The 18791-nt window shown below is 55.0% G+C and overlaps 1 protein-coding gene across 3 annotated transcripts in view; it reads right to left on the reverse strand.

Moving 5' to 3' along the window:
* The window catches only part of PI4KA (phosphatidylinositol 4-kinase alpha), a 106452-nt gene that overhangs the window by 15485 nt on the left and 72176 nt on the right, over positions 1–18791 (reverse strand). For all 3 annotated transcript variants that reach the window (XM_037823487.1, XM_037823485.1, XM_037823486.1), the window contains exons 23-32: positions 18690–18772; positions 15038–15108; positions 14834–14958; positions 11449–11530; positions 11154–11237; positions 10271–10360; positions 8731–8850; positions 5859–5951; positions 4650–4806; positions 4256–4383 (exon numbers count right to left, since the gene is read on the reverse strand). In XM_037823487.1, the coding sequence (XP_037679415.1) occupies positions 4256–4383; positions 4650–4806; positions 5859–5951; positions 8731–8850; positions 10271–10360; positions 11154–11237; positions 11449–11530; positions 14834–14958; positions 15038–15108; positions 18690–18772 (1033 nt within the window). The remainder of the gene's footprint in view (positions 1–4255; positions 4384–4649; positions 4807–5858; positions 5952–8730; positions 8851–10270; positions 10361–11153; positions 11238–11448; positions 11531–14833; positions 14959–15037; positions 15109–18689; positions 18773–18791) is intronic.

Here is an 18791-nt window from a genome sequence, read left to right on the forward strand (position 1 = left end):
CTAAGAATCCACGAGAACGCTGCCAGAACTGATAAACCCACGGTGAGCAAAGCTCACACGCGGAAGTCAGCTGGGTGTCTACGCACCCACAAAGAACAACCTGAAAGAGAAATAAAGAAACAATCCCATTTTCAAAAGCCTCTAAAAGAATAAAATCCCCAGAGATGAATTTAACCAAGGAGGTGAAAGACTTGTACCCTAAAAACTACAAAAGACTTGTGAAAGAGATTAAAGAAGATCTAGATACACGGAAAGACATCTTGTGTTCGTGGGAGAGAAGATTGAACATTGTTAGGATGTCAACACTGTCGTCTTCCTTTTGGGATGCATTAAGAATCTTAGATTTAAAGATTAAAGTTTTTCATCAAATTCGGAAAATTTTAGACCAGTGCTTCTTAAAATATTTTTTTTCCCTCCTCCACCCTCTCTCTCGTCTCCTTTTGGGATTCCAGTTACACACAAGCTGGTGACTTCATATTGTCCCACAGCTGAAAACCACTGAAATGTTCAAGGATTTTCAGTATTTTTTCTCTCATGTTGGGTCATTTTATTTGGCCCATCTTCCAGCTCACTGATGCTCTCTGCTGCCCTATTTATTTCGCTGTTAAAACATCCTAAATATTTTTTTAACTTTTCATTTTGATGTATTTTAAAACTTAGAGAACAGTTACAAAAATAATGCAAACCCCACAGAGCACTGCCCTGTGCTCTTACCCACCAGATACAAGATCCGCCAAGTTTAACATTTTGCTCCATTTGCCGTCTCATTCTGATAATCTAAAACATCGTAAATGTTTTTGGTTTCGGATATTATAATTCTCAAAAGCAGAATTTCCATTCGGTTCTTTTGTATAGTTTTCGTTTCTCTGCTGAGAGTCCCTCTGTCTTCACGGACTCTTTCCCTCTTTTCCCATAAACCTCAACCTAGCTAGCAGCTACCTGGAAACCCTCGACTCCCCCCTAGTTCCACTGCCTGAGGCACCTGTTTCTGTTGGTGTTTCCCCTTCAGCGTGATTGCTATTCTCCCGCTTCTTCGTGTTCTACGATGTTTTGTTTTGCGCTAGTCGCTGTGCGTAAAGCCGCGGGGAGGCTGCGGGAGCTGCAGCTCTGCTGTTCCGGAGCCCAGTGGCCTGTCAGGTGCCCGCTGCAGTGGTCAGCCCGGCTCCCCCGGGCACTGGGCTCGGCAGGACGGGCAGCTGCTCCCTGCCGCTCCCCCACCCCTCACCATCTTTTTCTCAGCAAAGCCGGGAGATGGGCCCCAGGAAGGTTTCCATGCCAAGTGAACTACCGTCTCCTCTGGGGTCTTTCAGCCTCCAGCCCACCCCTCTTGCCCCCCACCATCACCAACAGCTCCACCAGCTTGCTCTCGACCTGGGGCGAGCCCTCCGGCCTCTGGATGTCCCCCCTCCACACACCCCCAGACCGGCAGTGGCCCTGGAGCCCTGTGGCCACTGGGGCTCCCCTCCCTGGGAATCAGCAGTGTGCAGCTTTCTCCGTGCCCTGTTCCCCGACAGTCTTGGGATGCACCCGCTACCCGGGACTGAAGGTCTCCACGCCCCCCACTTGCCGTCTCTGCCTCAGCGAGGACCTGACGCTCCACAGGGGCTCCCTCCACCTGCCTGCATGCCTGGGGCCCCTCTCAGGACGCCCCGGCTCCGAGGGGAGGACGGGCCCGGGCTGTACGCTTGGGTTCTCTCCTGGAAGCCTTGGGTATCCACAGACGGTGGCAGCGAGGACCGGCTGTGCCGCGCTCGAGGTTCCTGTGCCCACCCCGCACCATTGAGCCTCAACCTCGGGCCGGCCCTGGGGTGCGGTGACGTTTCCACTTCTGACTGTGGTCGTCGGCCGCACATCCTGCACGGACACCCTAGTTCCCGGAGCCCGGAAGGCCACTCCGTTCCTCCTGCTTCCTGAGTCCAGTGCTCTGCCCCTGCCTGCCCTCTCCGGTTCTCGGATAGGAGCGGGCTGGAGGGCCCCAGGCATCTCTGGGCTTGGGGACGGAGCAGAGCCCTCGGGCAGCAGAGCAGCCTGAAGGCCCCGGGGAGCGGAGAGGAGCCCAGGGACCCCTTCCAGCCCCCCTGAGAGCCGCCAAGTCTCTAGAACCATGAGGTGGGACCTCCCTTCCTCCCGGGGTGGGCAGTGGGCTCTTGGCCTTTTTCAGGGGAGATAAAACACCTGCAACACACGTCCAACAAAAGACTCGTATCCTGAACATAGGAGCAGCTACTAAATACCCTAAGAGAGAGACATGTGACCCAGAGAGAAAGTGGGCAAGTCTCGGACAGGCCCTATCCAAGGAGGACAGTGAGTGGCCAATAAATACCTGAAGGAGAACTCAACACTAGTCATCTCAAAAATGCAAACTGAAACAACAAATAGATGCCGCTCTATGCCCACTGGAGCAGTGGAAATGTAAGAAACGTTCGAGAGGACATGGAGCCACGGGAACGCTCTCACACCGCTGCCGGGGGGTGAAACGGGTCAACCCCTCTGGGGACCTGCTGGGAACTGTACAAAGCTAAACAGACGCCTATCCTCAGATGATAATTCCCTCCTAGTTATCTGCCCCCAAACACCCGTCCACAGGAAGACCTGCTGCGAGACCCTGCACTGCAGCTTCAGTCACAGCAGCAGAAAAGCTGAGGCCGCCCCGGACAGCGTGCTCAACTCCCGGGGGCTCCCCGGGCCGCCCCAGGAGCTACGTCTGTGTCCACGTGTCCACCTGTCACCTGAAGCTGCCAGACGGCCCAGGGCCAAGCACCCCAAGGCCTGGGGCTCCGTGAGGGCCCACGGGGCTGTGCTGGGGGGCAAGTGGCCTCCACGAAGCCCACGGCCTCACGGAGGGGTGGAGGGCCAGGGGGTCGGGGCAGGGGAACGCAGCAGAGGCCGCAGCAGCTGCCGACACCTACGCAGGACAGAGTCCACCAGGCCTCGGCGGCTCTGCAAGGCTGCACCCCACCCAAGAGCAGACAGAGGCCAGCAGGGGCTAAGGGGCGCATCCGAGTGGAGAACACCCCTCTTCCTGTCCCCAGAGAGGTTCATCGGGGGGAGGCGGGGGTGCCACCAGTTGTGACCCCAGGGTGGGGAGCTGGGGCACTGCTGCCCCTGCCGTGCCCCTCCTCAGCCCCCTGAAGCGGAGCGAGCTGCCTGAACTTGCAGCAAGGCCAGGGCAGCTGCTGCAAGAGGTGCCCTCGGGCACCATCTGAACTGGGTTAGCAAGGGCCCATCACCGACAGAGCTCACAGGGAACTGCCAGGAAAAGACCCCTGGGCAGCCGGGAGGGGACGTGCAGCTACAGGCCATGGACCAGGGGTGACACGGCCACATCACAGCCACCCGTCCAACCGCCCGGCCCCCAGGTCCACAGGCTACCCCCCCGCCATCCAGGGTGGTTCTGGAGCCGGGTGGGGATGGACAGCGACCCCCCCCCCCCCCAGGCTCTTTCTAGGAGACAAAGCCAACCCGTGTTTTCAAGGTGGCTGGAGCAGAGCAGGAGAAGGATCTCGGGCTCGGCCAACTCGGGCCTGGCCCCTCCTCTCGCCTCCCCACCCTCCACCCTGCTGCTCCTTCACCCACGAAGCAGCAAAAGCGGCAGGCTACAAGATCAACACACAAAAATCTGCAGTGTTCCTATACACAAGTAATATGCAACAAGAGGAGGAAACCAAGAAAAAAATTCCATTTACGATAGCAACCAAAAGAATCACATATTTAGGAACAAACTTAACCAAGTCCACAAAAGACCTTTGCACAAAAAACTACAATAAACTGCTAAAAGAAATAGAACAGGACCTAAAAAAAAATGGAAGAACATACCACGTTCATAAATTGGAAGACTAAATATAGTTAAGATGGCAATTTTACCTTAAAAAAAAAAAAATGCTTTCTGTCCACTTATCTCAAATGATCCTAAGACAAACGCAGGGAAAGGAACTTGCCTGTCATCAGGAAAATCAACAGGATCTTTGAAAAATCAAATCACCCCTAGGTGCTCAGCCAGTGAGCTGAAGGGTGAGCACGACCCTCCCGATGCGCCCGACTTCAGGCTGGGCGCCGCGTCCCAGCGGACACACAGCTGCTCTGGGGCACAGGCACCCACGGGCCTCCCGACCTCAGGAGTGGCGTTGTGCCCCCACGGAGGCTCTGCCAGAGAGCAGCTCCCAGCGCCGCGGGGTGCCTGTCACACACGTTCTCGCCAGCCCCCCGAACCAGCAGTCCCAGGGCTCGGCACCGAGAGCCGTGCCCAGGGCCCTACCGGCACTTCCACGCCGTTCTTGCCAGCCAGCAGCCACTCCCAGCAGGCCAGGGCGGTCTCCATGCCGTGCTCGCTGAACATCCGCAGAGGCCCCCAGCACAGATGGTGCAGGAGCTGGGGGTCGCAATCTGGAAGTGGACACAGGCTGCTCGGACGCCTCAAGACGCTGGCCGAACCCAGGAACACCTTCCCCGCGTGGACGAGCAGGCCGGCACCAGCCGCCCCAACGACTCGGGACAACTGGCCGGCCCATCGTCCACCTTCCACCCAGCAGAGATGCCAGAGACGTCCACTGAGGGAGCCGCCCTCTGGGTTTCCAGCCAGACCTGCTCACTCGGGCCAAGGAGGGCGGCCCTCTGGCATCATCTGGAACCGACCCGCAGCTGCCCGTTACCTCTGCAGCTGATGAGCATCGCGGTCAGCTTGAACATGGCCTGCGTGTAGGGCTCGGCCTTGCCGAGCTCTAGCGCCGAGTTCAGCTCCTGCACCATCATCTTGTTGAGGTCGGACATCTGGCCGGTCGCGTCCGAGAAGCGGATCATCCCGTACACCTGCGGGAAGTGCACCCATCAGCAGAGACGTGCTCACCCGGGCCCGGCGGGGGCTTCGCCATCTCCAACTAGAGCTCGTGTGTGCCAAGAGCGATGGGCCTGTCCCCTGGAGGACAGGGACCCGGTCGTGCCATCCTTGAGGCCAGGGCCTGGCACCCAGAGGGATTGCATGGACGGGCGCCGGGAAACAAAGCTCCCTCAGGGTCAAGGACCCACGTAGAATATCAGTCTCACCATCGTTCAAGTCACACCTGGTTTTGGTTTTGTTTTCTCCCCAAGGAGGAGTGCTGCTCTCTGGTTTACAAGATTGACCACAGAGGCAGTCTGGGCTCCTTCCAGAAACCAAACCAAATCAATCCCGTGAAGACGGCTTCCGACCACTGCCGAGGTGCCAAACCCAGGCCGAACGGCCTCTGAGAGCACCTCCCAGCGACTGGGAGCACAGTGGGCAGTGGCTGCCGAGGTCGCTCAGCCCTGCCGAGGCTCTGGGGAGGGGCAGCCAGAGGGAACCAGGCCCCCAGAGAGGCCCTGACAGGCTTCCAGAGCGGCCAGGGGCCTTCAAGGTGATGCCAACTGGCCTCTTGCTTCTGGGCTTTGCAGATGGGGAAATCGAGGCCCAGAGAGGTCAAAGCTGGAGCCTGGTGTGGTGTGGTGGGTGGAAGCCCTCATGGGGAGCCAGAGAGGGGCCCCCAGCCCAGCTCTGCCCAAGGGACTACGGCAAGCATCCGGGAGCCCCAGTTAGCTCAGCCACAAAATTGGAATAAGGTTCTCAGGCCTCACCCGGTGCCCAGGACCAGGCGTGGCACCCAACAAATGCTTGTGACAACATAAAAAAAGCCCGCCAGGAAAGAGGATGGCTTGTGCAGCCCCAGCGTGCCGCTGAGTAGCTGCTAAAAGGTCCCAGGGGCAGGGTCCCAGGCGCCGAGCCCGCAGGTCTACGTAAAAGGCGTGTGTTTTCACGTCTCCCCACGTTCAGGCTGACCCTCATCACGCCCCACGTGGAAGGGGCCGACGGGCACCGCAACCCCGGGCACACGAGCGGGGGGAACTACCTCTCCCGCGTAGCGGTTGCGCAAATTCAGGGACGCCATGAAGTTGGAGTAATCTTTCTTCACGCAGGCCGGGCGCTCCGTCAGCTGAGTCGCCTAGGGACAAGCATTGGCACGTATTCCAGACGGCTGCAACGTACGGGTTCTCTAAACCCGATTAAGAGGGCAACTTCGGATCTGGGGATTGTTAAAAATCTTCAGACCCAGCGATCCGACTCCTGGTATATAAAGAAAAGAACTGGAAGCAGATGATACTCGTGCACCAGGTTCATCACAGACATTCGAAACTGCCAAAGGGTGGAAGTGACTCCAGCGTCGACCCACAGAAGGACTGATATACACAGCGTGGTCTCTCCACGCACTGGGGTTATTCAGCCGTAAAATGGGATGAGCTCTGGTACACGCGACAATGTGGATGAACCTCGGAGACGTCAATAAGCCAGATGGAAACGGACAAATGCTGTATGACCGCACATGAAATAACCAGAACATGCAAATGCAGAGAGCAGACGACAGGGTAGCAGGCTGGGGTGAGGGTGGGAAGGGGAGCTTCTGCTCAACGGGCCCCGAGTTCTGTTTGGGGGGATGGAAGATGTTGGCCGGTGGAGACAGCAGCACCACACTGTGAACATAATTATCACCGCTGAAGTGTATACTTGAAAGGGGTTAAAATGGGAAATGTTATGTTGAATATACATTTCCATGATACAATTTTTTTGAAAGAGAAACCCTTAGGAATATTTCAGCATCTAATAATATGCAAGTGGAAAGAAGGCAAAACAATTATATTTGGATCTGTTTGGGACCAAAGTTTACTCAGAGACAAATTCCATAATTAAAAGAGAGTCTTCTTAAACCTTGATTTATTTTAAAAAAACACAACAGTCTTCAGTGCTGGCCAGTTGGGAGAAAGAAACACCGGAACTCTCTCTGGTCTGACACAACCCGTGAGGGGAAACCGTGCGGATTTTAGTAAGGAACCCTCTTCTGGAAGGCAGCTTGTGCCACACCTCACTCTTCGCCGCCGGGCCTCGGCGCCCCGTCTGGGAAGGGGGAAGGAGGCGGGGGCTCTGGAACCAGGTTGCGTCCGATCCCCGGCCCCGCTGTTCTCCAACTGTCTGACCTCGTTCCCCTTCTGCACAATGGTGACAGAGCAATACTTGCCTCCTAGGGGTTTTTCTTTCGTTTAATGTATTTAATTTATTCACAAGGGTATTAGTGATTCCTGGAGTGTTACGTCTAACGTGTGCCCAGTGCTTACACCGCTGTCTGCCCGTGCCAAGCACCCGTCAGACGCTGTGTGGCTGTCGGGGTGAGCGCCCGGCTCAGTCCCCTGGAGAGAGGCTGGGTGGGGGCCGTCGGGGGCCGCTGTGGGAGTGTGTGGGGGAGCAGACCGGGCGGCCTCGGGGAGCATCCTGGGATGGGGAGTGTGAGGGAATGGGTGGGACGAGCCCCTGTGGGAGGGCTCCTGCCTGGGGGCTGGGGGCTGCGGGTGGGGACAGGGAGGACGGAGAGGAGGCCTGTAGGGGGGAGGAGGGTTAGCTCAGAACGTCACCGTGACATCTGGGCTATTGATTCAGTCAGAAAAACCGGGTCAGCAGAGCACCACGAGGCTGAACACGCTGCCTTGTCAGTGGGCCTGAGCTGGACAGAACCTGAAGGAGGGCCTCCACCATCTCCACAGGCCCAGCACCTCCAGGCAACCCGCCCCACACCCCGATCTGCTCATGGTGCCGTGCCGCGTCATCGCCACTCCCAGCCAGGGCTGGGCCGACACACCCGCAGGGGCCCGAGCAGGACCTGGAGGGTCACCAGCGCACCTCTGAGGCAGAGACGGCCTCGACGGGGCCCTGCTCAGCCGCAAATGGGCGGCCTCTGCACCAAGCTAGGCTCAGGGTGGGTTCCAGCAGAAACGCTGCACGGGGGAAAGGGGACAGATTTTGTGGAGAACTCGCCTCACTAAGTGTGGGTGTTGGTCCAGGCAGGCCCGGGCATGTCAGCCACCACGGTGCCGGGGTTAGGGGTGTGGGTCAGAGTGTGTCGGCCCGGGGACCCCAGCCCAGCACCCACTGGCTGCGCGACCTCAGCTAGGGGCCGTCCCTTCTCCATTTCCCCAAGAAACGGGGCTAATAAGAGCACGTACAGGGCGGACGTGAGGATTCAACAAGAGGACGCTGGTCAGAGGCCTGCCTGGAGCAGGCAACCTTCCCTCACCACCTCGTGGGAGAGCTAGGAGAACGCGCCACGGACGCCCACACTCCAGGTTCAAACTAACCCGCAGGGTCCCCCCAGCTGGCAAGCGGGGCTGCGAGACTCCACGAAACAAAAAGCCAGTCACATCACCAGCAGCCCCCTGTCTGAGCCTCGGTTACCATTTAATGCAGGAAGGGAATGTGTCACTTAATGAATTCACAGCCCTCAAAATTGATCTAGATCAGAGCAAGACTAAGCTGAAGACTTGGGTGTGGTCCAGCACCCACAGAAAACAAAACTGTTATGAAGTGCAGGTGAACATTTCAGATGAGTGTGATTATAAAACCATGCTGTCTGTGTCTAATAGAGCTCAGCTTCTCTCCTTCTGGATGTAAACACACAGAAATGTCAAGGTGTCCTCATTACGGATCAAGCTTAAAGCTCTATAAATCTATATGCAAATTATAAGCAAAATAAGAAAACGCCTGTTTCAATGACCCTGTTGTTTGAACTGGGGTGACATCCGATTCCAATGTGCCAAAAGACACAATCGAGCTCCATTTCCCGTACACCTTGTGACTGCGAGGTTCTTTGCATGGAAAGCCACACGCATCCCTCCTCCCGTCACCTGCTCTCGGGGTCTGAGAAGACGCGGCTCCCCAGGGGGCTCCCGGACACATACCCCGAGAGTCGTGCTCTGCCTGTTGTAGCCAGCGAAGTGCAGGATGCTCTCGGTGGCCATGGCCAGCCCCGTGTGCTGGGACAGGCCCGACACCCAGTTCTGATGCTTGTTCAGATATTCCTGAAACAGGGAGAAAGGCAATTTCGTTTTCACGGTGAGGACTACGACGGGATAGTGTGGAGTCAGAGAGCAGGCCCTGGGCTCGAATCCCGGCCCCCTGCCTTACGAGCCAGCGCCTTCAGCAGGACAAAGCCCACCCGGGGCCCCTGCCATGGCCAGTGCTCAGGAACGGGAGTGGACCCTTTACTTGTTGGCACATCTTTGCTTAATATTTGCCATTTGCCAGCCCGGGAGCTGCACAGGGGTGGAAATCAGGGTTCAGATGGACTGGATGTGCAGGGGTGGGAGTGAGGGAGGGCCTGGGACACCTGGAGGAAATACCAAGCTCATTTAAGCCATTTCATTTTCCACTTCTTTTTTAGGCCGGGACTGAGAAAAAGCTAGAGAGAATGCTCTCTAGAGTAACCATCTTTTTGTCCGACGAAATCTCTCAGGAGTTAGGGGGCCCCCCTGTAGACCGCAGCCCTGGAAACCGAGGCCCTGCCTTCCCACGAACAGACGACACGAGACCTTCCCCAACCGTAAAGTCTGAGAAATGCCCGTGGTGGGGATTCTGGAGCACGTGTCCAGCAGACACAGGGAGCCTGGGTTACACGGCCAGCGCATCCACCTCAGCCTGTCAGGCCACTCTCCGTTCTGTTCCACCTCGCTCCACTGCCCCAGCAGCTCCATTCCTGCCCCAATATCTTTACGGGAGAAGGAACTTCTACAGCCGAACCCAGGAACAACCCATCCGCTCTTGAGAAACATGTGGCAGCCTCCACGGCTCTCGGCACTGGCTGTCTATCCTTCCTGGAGCCCACACCTAGGCACGGTTCCAAACGAGCTTCACCTTGGCAAGGGCTGCCAAGTGAACTTCACCAGCTCCTCTCAAAATGCCTGCTCTCGTGAACCCAGATTTCTGACCCCCGACCCTGCTTCATGCTGCCTCCTTTTTGTTCCGTCCCTGCTGACCGTCCCCAGAACCACGGTCACCCCGCAGCTGTCTGCACTGGCCAGCCCAGCGCCTCGGCTGGGAGGGACTAACAGGCACAGGTGTGCGTGCAGCCTGGGGAGAGCTCGCGCGGACACAAGCTCGAGGCTCTCCCTCTGCTTACCCACCTCACCCCTGCGGCTGCGGCTGGCCTAGGAGGTCTCCCACCCCCCGCTCCCTCACCCATCCTGCCAGCAGCCCCCGGTCCCACCGTGGACCCCGTGCCTCACCTGGCGGGGGCTGTCAGGGTGCCTGGCCCTGCTCACCTGCACACTCACCTGCCCCAGGATGCTCCTAGCTCAAACCAGCCCCTGGGGCTTCCACTAGTCCCCGGTACCAGCCTGTTACTTCTGGCCTCTATTTATTCACTTCCATGTTGTCTGCACTAAGGATTCTCTGGTTTTGTGTGAAGCCCGCGATGGCTCTTGGGTGGTTTCGGGAAGATACCTGCAGGTGGGACTTGGTGACTGTCGGTGCCCACTTCATAGCCTCCTGGAGAATCATGCCACAGCGTGCGGCGAAGTCCTTCACGATGCTCTGGAAAGGGGCGCAGATGCGGTTAAACACAGGGTGGGCATCGGGCGGTGGGGGACAGCCACGCCCCAGCACCACGGCCCGAGGGAGCTGCACACACTCTGCTCTGAGTCTCGCACAGCCTGTGGTGGAATCTATGTAACGGCATGACATGCTGACACTCGGCAACGTACACCACGGGTCAGCCGGTGGAGGGGAAGGAAGGTTCCGGAAGGCAAAAACATCACCGGTGCCTCCTCACTGCGGGGAAAAGCTCCCCATCAACAGCTGGTTTGGCTGGGATGTCCTGAAGCTGGGACGTGGCCGAGGAGCTCCAGTCTGAGCCGAGGCTGTGCTCCTGCCTGAGGGCTCTGAACTGGACCCAGGTGTGGGGAGGAGACGCTTCGTGCAGGATCAAGAGCAGGCTCCTCAGCGGGAGCTATTCACTCTGTTCATTCTCCCAAGACTAGCAAAAAGCCAAGTCCTGTTACTATACAACAGTAACCCAAAAAATCAGAGAACGACGTCTGTCTGAAAACGGTGCTTGTTCAGCGGAGACGTGAGGGGCAATCTGCAGTCTGGCAGCTGAAAGCCTCTTTGGCAGCTCAACCCAGAAAAGAGCTTGGAGTCGGCACAGCTCAGCGCGAGGCTTTGCAGATGGGCAAAATGGGGCGTGAGTCTGGGCCCAGCCTCTGGTTCTGTGAGACCCTGGCCGGTTCCCGGTGTGGGTGGGGACACCCCTACAGCCTGTGCGTGGAGGGACAGCAGGGGCTTGCTGGCTAACGTGCTCAAGAGCAGGGAAAGGGCTGGGGCCTACCTCCCGGGCTTCGTACGTGTCGGGCACCGTGATGCGATAGGGAGCGTCAGGGATGTCGTAGTAGGGCTGGTCCTTGTGGATGTCCTGAAAGCACAGGTGGGCCTGCTCTCCCGGGCCGCCTCTGCCGCGCCACCCCCCGCTCACTCCGCCTCTGTCCTGCTTCCAAACTGGCTGCGACTTCTGGGGAACACCAGGGAGGGACGTGCCTCCCACCCCCAGCCCTCTGTGGCATTAACTGAGCTCGGGTGCTCGCTTGGAGGGGTGCGCCCAACGTGAGGATCCCCAGGGCACTCACGGCGCTCAGTGACAGCGACAGGGTCTGCAGGATGTCCAGCATGGTCTTTAGCACCGTCCCGCTCCACAGCAGGTGAGGAAACCTGCCCCGAAAGCCACTGCTCAGGGCCCAGGAGCCCGCACTGCCCCTCAGGGCCTGGCTCCAATGCAGGGCGCCCGCCATCCCAGGCCCTCGATGGCGGGACAGGCAGTGTGCAGTGAGGCCCCCCCAGGCCCCTGCCAGTCCCACTCGCCAGGTTGGCCCAGGAGGCACTGGCCAGGGGCACCCCCACTCTCCAAAGTGACTCTCCTGCTGCCTGCCCATAGCTCCCAGCTTTCCACACCATGCACACGTAGAAAACGACACCCCGGGGTGGAGAAAAGTAGCTGCTGTCTGCCTCTGGGATTGACAGGGGGCTCTGGAGGCCCAGTGTCTGCACAGCTGTGGGTGCCCACAGCTCACTGCTCAGGAAGCCCAGCTGCAGACACACACTGCACGTGCCCGCAGCTGTCCCTGCACCTGCCCCTGGCCCACAGCCCCTGGGTGGCTCCCCATGTGCCCTCAGGTGGTGCCACGGCCTGGCCTGAAAGCACGCCATCTGTGACAGGCCCCAGAGCTCCGGGACATGGCGGCAAGCTGGGCAGCTCCTGGGGGCCCACACACCGGAGTCTGGCGCAGCCCACCTTTTGGGTTCTCGTTGGCCTGGGGACATTTCCCAAAGGACCTGCTTCAGTTCCCAGCCCGAGAGCCCAAGGTGGAAAAGGGTCAGTGTGGGCTTTCGCTCCTCTCTAAGGACAGCAGAAGACACGGGGCCTAGCAGGGGCCTCCATGCTGGGCACTGGGGTCGGGGGCGACTCTGAGCCTTGCTGTGGGTGTCCGAGGGCAAGAGGAGAACGGCTGGGCGGCAGCGTGAAGCACGGGGCCACGTCTCACCAGGACGGGTGGAAATCAAAGGCAAAGGGACCTGACAGCCCTCGGTCAGCAAGAGAAGGAGTGTATGTCATTTAGGAACAGCCCCAAGAACTGTCTGTCCAGTGAAATGGGCAGCTCAGACGGAGGTTTCAGAAACAAAATTCAGGCTGTGGCAAACTCGCGGACAGTGTGCGAGAACTTAAATTCTGTCTCCATTTTGTCTGGAATGATTAGTTAAGGATGGTTTTGCCCTGTGTTCCGAATCACAGACATTTATGATCATTTAGCTGCAACACATCATAGCTCTGCACGGATACTTCCATATATACACATACATATACAAAGCATCGGCGGAAGCAACCTGAGTGCCCGACAGAAGATGAACAGATAAACAAAATCCACGCAGTGGAATAGTACTCAGCCTTCAAACGGGATGGAATTCTGACACAGGTCACTAAATGGGTGAGCCTTGGAGCTCATCAATCAATCATGTTGATTGAAATAAGTCAGACTCAAAAAACAGATCTCGTGTGATGCCGCTTTTATGAAATAGCCAAAATACGCAAATTCATAGGGACAGAAAGTACTAGAGGCGGGGAAGAGTGGGGATGGAGGCTCATACCTAACAGGTGTGGGGTTTCCGGGTGGGGTGATGGGGAAGTTCTGGTAACGGAGGGTGCTGAGGGTGCTGCAAGATGGTGCATGAGATTTGTCCTACTGAACTGTGTGCATGGAGTGGCTGAGATGGGAAAGTTTATGCCAAATTATGTTCCCACAATTAAAAAAAAAAAAAAAAGGAACTAAAGGGACAATGACAATTAAATGCAATACATGATTATGCTTATCTGGATGTATTATGTCCTCCAAATGCCATGTTCTTTAATGCAATCTTGTGAGGCAGACGTATTAGTGTTGATTAAGTTGGAACCTTTGGATTGGGTTGTTTCCATGGAGATGTGACCCACCCAACTGTGGGTAATACTTTTGATTAGATTATTTCCATGGAGATGAGGCCCCACCCACCCAGCACGGGTCTTGATTAGTTTATCAGAGCCCCATAAGAGCTCAGACAGAAGGAGCTCAGTGCTGCAGCTTAGAGAGACATTTTGAAGATGGCTGTTGGAAGCTGACACTGACATTTTGGAGGACACCATTTTGAAACGCAACCAGGGAGCAAGCAGACGCCAGCCACGTGCCTTCCCAGTTAACAGAGGTTTTCCGGATGCCAATGGCCTTTCTCCAGTGAAGGTACCCTACTGTTGATGCCTTACCATGGACACTTTATGGCCTTAAGACTGTAACTTTGCAACCAAATAAACCCCCTTTATAAAAGCCAATCCATTTCTGGTGTTTTGCATAATGGCAGCAATAGCAAACCGGAACAATAATCCTGGACTGGATCTAATAACGGAGGAGAAAAGGCTCTAAAGGACACTACTGGGTCATATGAAAAAACCGGAATCTAGAGTGCGAGCTTTTCATCCATGTTAAAGTTCCTGAACTTGCTAACCACACTTCAGGTGGTTACATAGCAAACATCCTTGTTCTTAGGAAATGTGCTCAAGGAGCACGGTGTAGTCAACCAACTCTCACATCTTTAGGAATTAGAAAGACAACAGATACACAGATAAAATGATTCAGCAAATGTGACAAAATATTAAAATTGGTGGAGGGGGGGATATGGGAGGGTATTCTAGTTTGCTAATGCTGCTGACATGCAAAAACACCAGAAATGGATTGGCTTTTATAAAAGGGGTTTATTTGATTATACAATTACAGTCTTAAGGCCATAAAGCATCCAAGGTAATGCATCAACAATCGGGCACCTTCACTGGAGGATGGCCAGTGGTGCCTGGAAAACCTCTGTTAGCTGGGAAGGCACGTGGCTGGTGTCTGCTCCAAAGTTCTGGTTTCAAAATGGCTTTCTCCCAGGACGTTCCTCTCTAGGCTACAGTTCCTCAAAAATGTCACTCTTAGTTGCTCTTGGGATGTTTGTCCTCTCTCAGCTTCTCTGGAGCAAAAGTCTGCTTTCAATGGCCGTTTTCAACCGTCTCTCATCTGCAGCTCCTCTCTCAGCTCCTGGGCATTCTTGAGTGTCTCTTGGCTGTAGCAAGCTCGCTCCTTCTCTCTGAGCTTATATAGTGCTCCAGTAAACTAATCAAGGCCCACACTGAATGGGTGGGGCCACATCTCCATGGAAACTATCCAAAGAAACATCTCGCCCACAGTTGAGTGATCACATGTCCATGGAAACATCCAATCAGAAGTCTCCAACCCAATCAACACCAATACATCTCCTGCCCACACAAGATTGCATCAAAGATAATGGCGTTTTGGGGGCAATAACACATCCAAACCAGCACAGCGGGGTATGTTGGAATTCTCTGTAGGGGTTTTGCATTATTTTCACAAAACTGCCCAGTAGGTTTGAAATTATTTCAAAATAAAAAATTTAAGGGGATAAACAAAAGCACTGGAAGGCAAATGAACTCACTTGTCCACCAGGCCGGACAGGTACTTGTCCGCCACCCTGCGGATCCTCTTGTGGATGTGGTTGAAGTTGACCAGCAGGAACTGTGCGTGCCGCTCCAGCTCCTCCTCGTTCTCCTTGGTCTTGTCCTGGAGCCAGGAGAGACGGGCGCAGTGCACACAGCGCACGGCTGCCACGTGCCTCCCGACCCACACTGTCCCCACTCACTTTTTCTGCCATCATGTTGAGGAAGGCATCAAACACTTTGTCGGCGACGGCAACCACACACTGCATCATCCCTGAAACGAGAGAGCGTTTCCCACCCGTCGGGGGCAGCCCCGGGAAGGGACTGAGCCCGGACCACTCAAAATTCTCATTCTGAAACCAGTTTAGACCTGCAAAAGGGTTGCCCATACAGGACACACTGCCCCCATACACCCTGTACCCAGCTTCCCCCAAGGTCAGCATCTTAGCAACCATTGTGTGATTGTCAAAATGAACAGACGATGATTGAAAACTGCTATCTAAAATTTCCCCGTTTTCCCATGATAGTCCCTTTTCTGATCTGGGATCCGCTCTGGGTCCCACGTTGCATTTAGTCGTCAGGTCTGCTCCCATCCGTGTTGCTCCCGCAGCCTTTCCTTGCTCTGGACCCTGACCCTGGGGATTGAACACCCTCGACTGACGTTCGTCCGATGAGCTCTCACAATCAGACCAAAGGTATCAGCTCTGGGGGTGAACGTGACAGGCGCTGGGCCCTCCTTGTCACGTCACGTCAAGGGTGCAGGTGACTGTCTCCTGAGGATGCTCACCTTGATCACCTGGGTGGGGTGGCGCCCCCAGGTTTCTGCACTGCCAAGATGCTCTTTTTCTCTTCCTCTGTTCCATTCTTTAGAAGAAAGCCACCGAGCTGAGCCCACTCTCGAGAAGAGAGGGACTCAGCTACCTCCTGGAGGGAACTTGTGGACGTGTGTTAAAACTGCCGCAGCAGCTGATAAATATGTTGGGAGAGATTCTTTGAGGTGATGCAGATGTCCCATTTCTCTTTAATTTTTCGTCCACTAATTTTAGCATCTGTCCGTGGATTCTGCTGGCAGCAATTATTCCTGTGGCGTTCTAAGGGTGTTTTCTACTTCCCTCACCCCTTCCCTTCTTTTTTGGTAACCGGAAATCTTCTGCAAGGAAGGTTTGTCTCTTTCCTTTTTTTGTATTTATTCAATCACCTATTTATTTCAGTATAGATTCACAGATGCTTATTTTATCCTTTGGGTTACAATGCAATACTATCGTCATTTATTCTGTTGCTCGAATTGCTCTAGCTCTTTTAGTTGTCTCCTGGGTCCTCGTGACAGGCTCCATGTATTTATTATTATTATCATTTATTTTAAGCACTTCCTCACTTTCTGGCACTACAAGATGCTCCATGTTTCTCTGGCATTTTCCCTGCCCCAGGCTTGGGAAGACCTATTTCTCCAAGGAGTCCTGTTCTTTAACTGCAGAGTGCTATTCGGAAAGCAGGATCTGCTCTTTCTTCTAGAACCAAAGAATCTCAGGGTGACCCAACTGTCGAGCCCTAATCTTGCACAAAACGGCTGCTAAACAAACTGTGGCTGGATCCATTAAGAGGAAAAACCAGTGGAATGCCCAGCCAGCAGTCACGGCGTCTGCGCTACACCCCAGGGGGCCCTGTGGGCTGCACGTGCGCCCCTCTCCTGCAGCCTGCACCCCTCGTGGAGGAGGCTCCTTCCACACGAGCCGCCACCCGTCTCCCCGCCCACCCCAATCCCTCCCCGCTTGCCGCCAGCAGGGGGAGCCTCCCGGAACCTCACTTCACCCTTCCACCAGGCCCCACTGGCTCCAGATGCAAAAGCAAATTCACACAGCGTAAGTGTGCACGGAGCATGTGTACAACCTACACTCAGATATTCAGAAAACAGATGGACAGGCCGATGGATGGACAGACGGATGGATGGATAAAACAATATGGTAAATGTGCCAACATGTTAAAAGTAGGTAGATCTGGGCATTTTGGTGGGCAACACATCGGCGCTCTCTGTATGGGGTTTGTATTATTTTTGGAACTGTCTTGTAAATTCGAAATCATCTCAAAATAAAAAGTGTTAAAAAGTAAAATAAATCCACACACCTAACTTATTGACTGTGCTGTACAGAAGTAAGAACTACTCTACGAAGTATTTTTCGGATGAAGGTCTTACATCAAGTCTCCAGAGGCCCTGGAGTGATAATTTAAAGAGGTTTCTTCAAGCACTGATTTTTCTCCACCAGAAAAAAAAAAAAAATGGTACTATAAGCATCTGCGGATTGTTTCCTCTGCTGGCATGAACACGGAGCCCAGGACACGGACATGGGAAGTGATGATTGCTACTGGTTGTGCTTTCTTAATACCAAATTTATTCACCTTACCCCCCAGTCAGCATTTCTTAAGACATTTGTCCATGCAGTTAATAAATCAAAAGTCATAGATCTAACCAAGTAAATTCCCTCAAACATTTAAACATGATTACAAAAACAATCAGATTCTTCTAAGCATCTGACTAAAATCACAGGTCCAGTACTTCAGTCTGTTAAGCCTTTAAACACCGTATAAATCTGCACACAGGCTAATACGGAGATGCCCAAACTTCTCCATGGTCACCCTGAAGTGCTCAGTCAGTGCCCAGACTATGGGTTTAGCTCTTTCCCCTTCCTAGCTCCCTGTTAGTATTTCTTCTCACTTTAGTTCCTACTCCTATCCCAGGGATTTGTAGTATTTGCCTTCCTCCTGAGGATTTCGATCATCTCTCTCCTCCCAGGAATCTGACAGGCTTGGCTGGGACTGTGATGGCCGAGACCCCCGTGTGCTCAGGCCTCATGGACTCGGGAGTCTCTGTCCAGAGATCCCCGGGCTCCGGGACCCCCCGGGGGTGACGCATCCTTACAGGCAGGCCCACGGACCCCACCTGCTGCCCCAGCCGCTGACCTGGCCTGAGGGGGCCGGTGATGGTTGCAGCCCGAGGGGGTCACAGCACAACCAGCAAGGCCTCACTGAGGGGAGCCCCCACCATCACCAACCAGCAGGCCCTCACTGAGGTGGTCTGGGGCCCCCTGATGAGCGTGCGCTTTGCAGCGAGCTCGCTAACGAGTGCTTGGCTAAAGCGGCATCTTCGAGGGGCTGCTCTGCGGGACTCCTCTGCTCATCACCTGCTGGGTGCCCTTTCCACTAAGTCACTCGGAGGCCAGGGTGACCTGTCCTCCTTACTGCTCTACTGGACTTTGTCCAGGACCGCGTAGCTCAGCTCGGTCCCTGGTAGTGATTCTTTCCTGCTGACATGAAGAGAAGCAACTTCACGTCCATACTTGATAGAGACTTAGTGGGAAAAACAGAAGTTGAATATACTTACACCTCGGCCCTTCTTTGGTAATCACAACTCTCTTCTTTTACTGAACCTTGCTGTTTTTGGAGTGTTGCCATGAACTTTCAAAATGAAAACTCGTGTCAATTAACCAAAGTAATCAGCATATTGTGACTACGTGCCCACCGCGAGACCCTCCGAATCACCTCCTTGGTCCTTTCAACCTGCTCCTGGCACTTGGCTCCCTGGAACCAGTAAGATGCTCCAGGCCCACCAACAACTGTCTGGGGACCAAACCTGGGTGCTGCCACGCCCAGAGGTGACGGTCCCCGAGGCCGGGCCCTCGGCAGCGGCCGCATCAGAACGGCTGTTCTTTTAGGGTGATGTGTTTTGTGCCGATCATTCCAACGTAGGTTGTAGCTTCACAACACTATTTTCTCCGTACAGACAGAAAAATAGGGAGGACTTATCCCTTTTATAGTGTTAAAGCTCAATTTGTCATGAAGGTACCGTGACATTAAGCTTACCAGACTTGTCCTTCTGAATAGCTTTATCCTCAAAGTAGCAGAACATGACCTGGAAGCGGTCGGGATCTGTCGAGCGCAGCACCCTAACGAGGAGAACAGTGT

This window comes from Choloepus didactylus (genome assembly GCF_015220235.1).
Source record: "Choloepus didactylus isolate mChoDid1 chromosome 23 unlocalized genomic scaffold, mChoDid1.pri SUPER_23_unloc1, whole genome shotgun sequence".
NCBI lineage: Eukaryota > Metazoa > Chordata > Mammalia > Pilosa > Megalonychidae > Choloepus > Choloepus didactylus.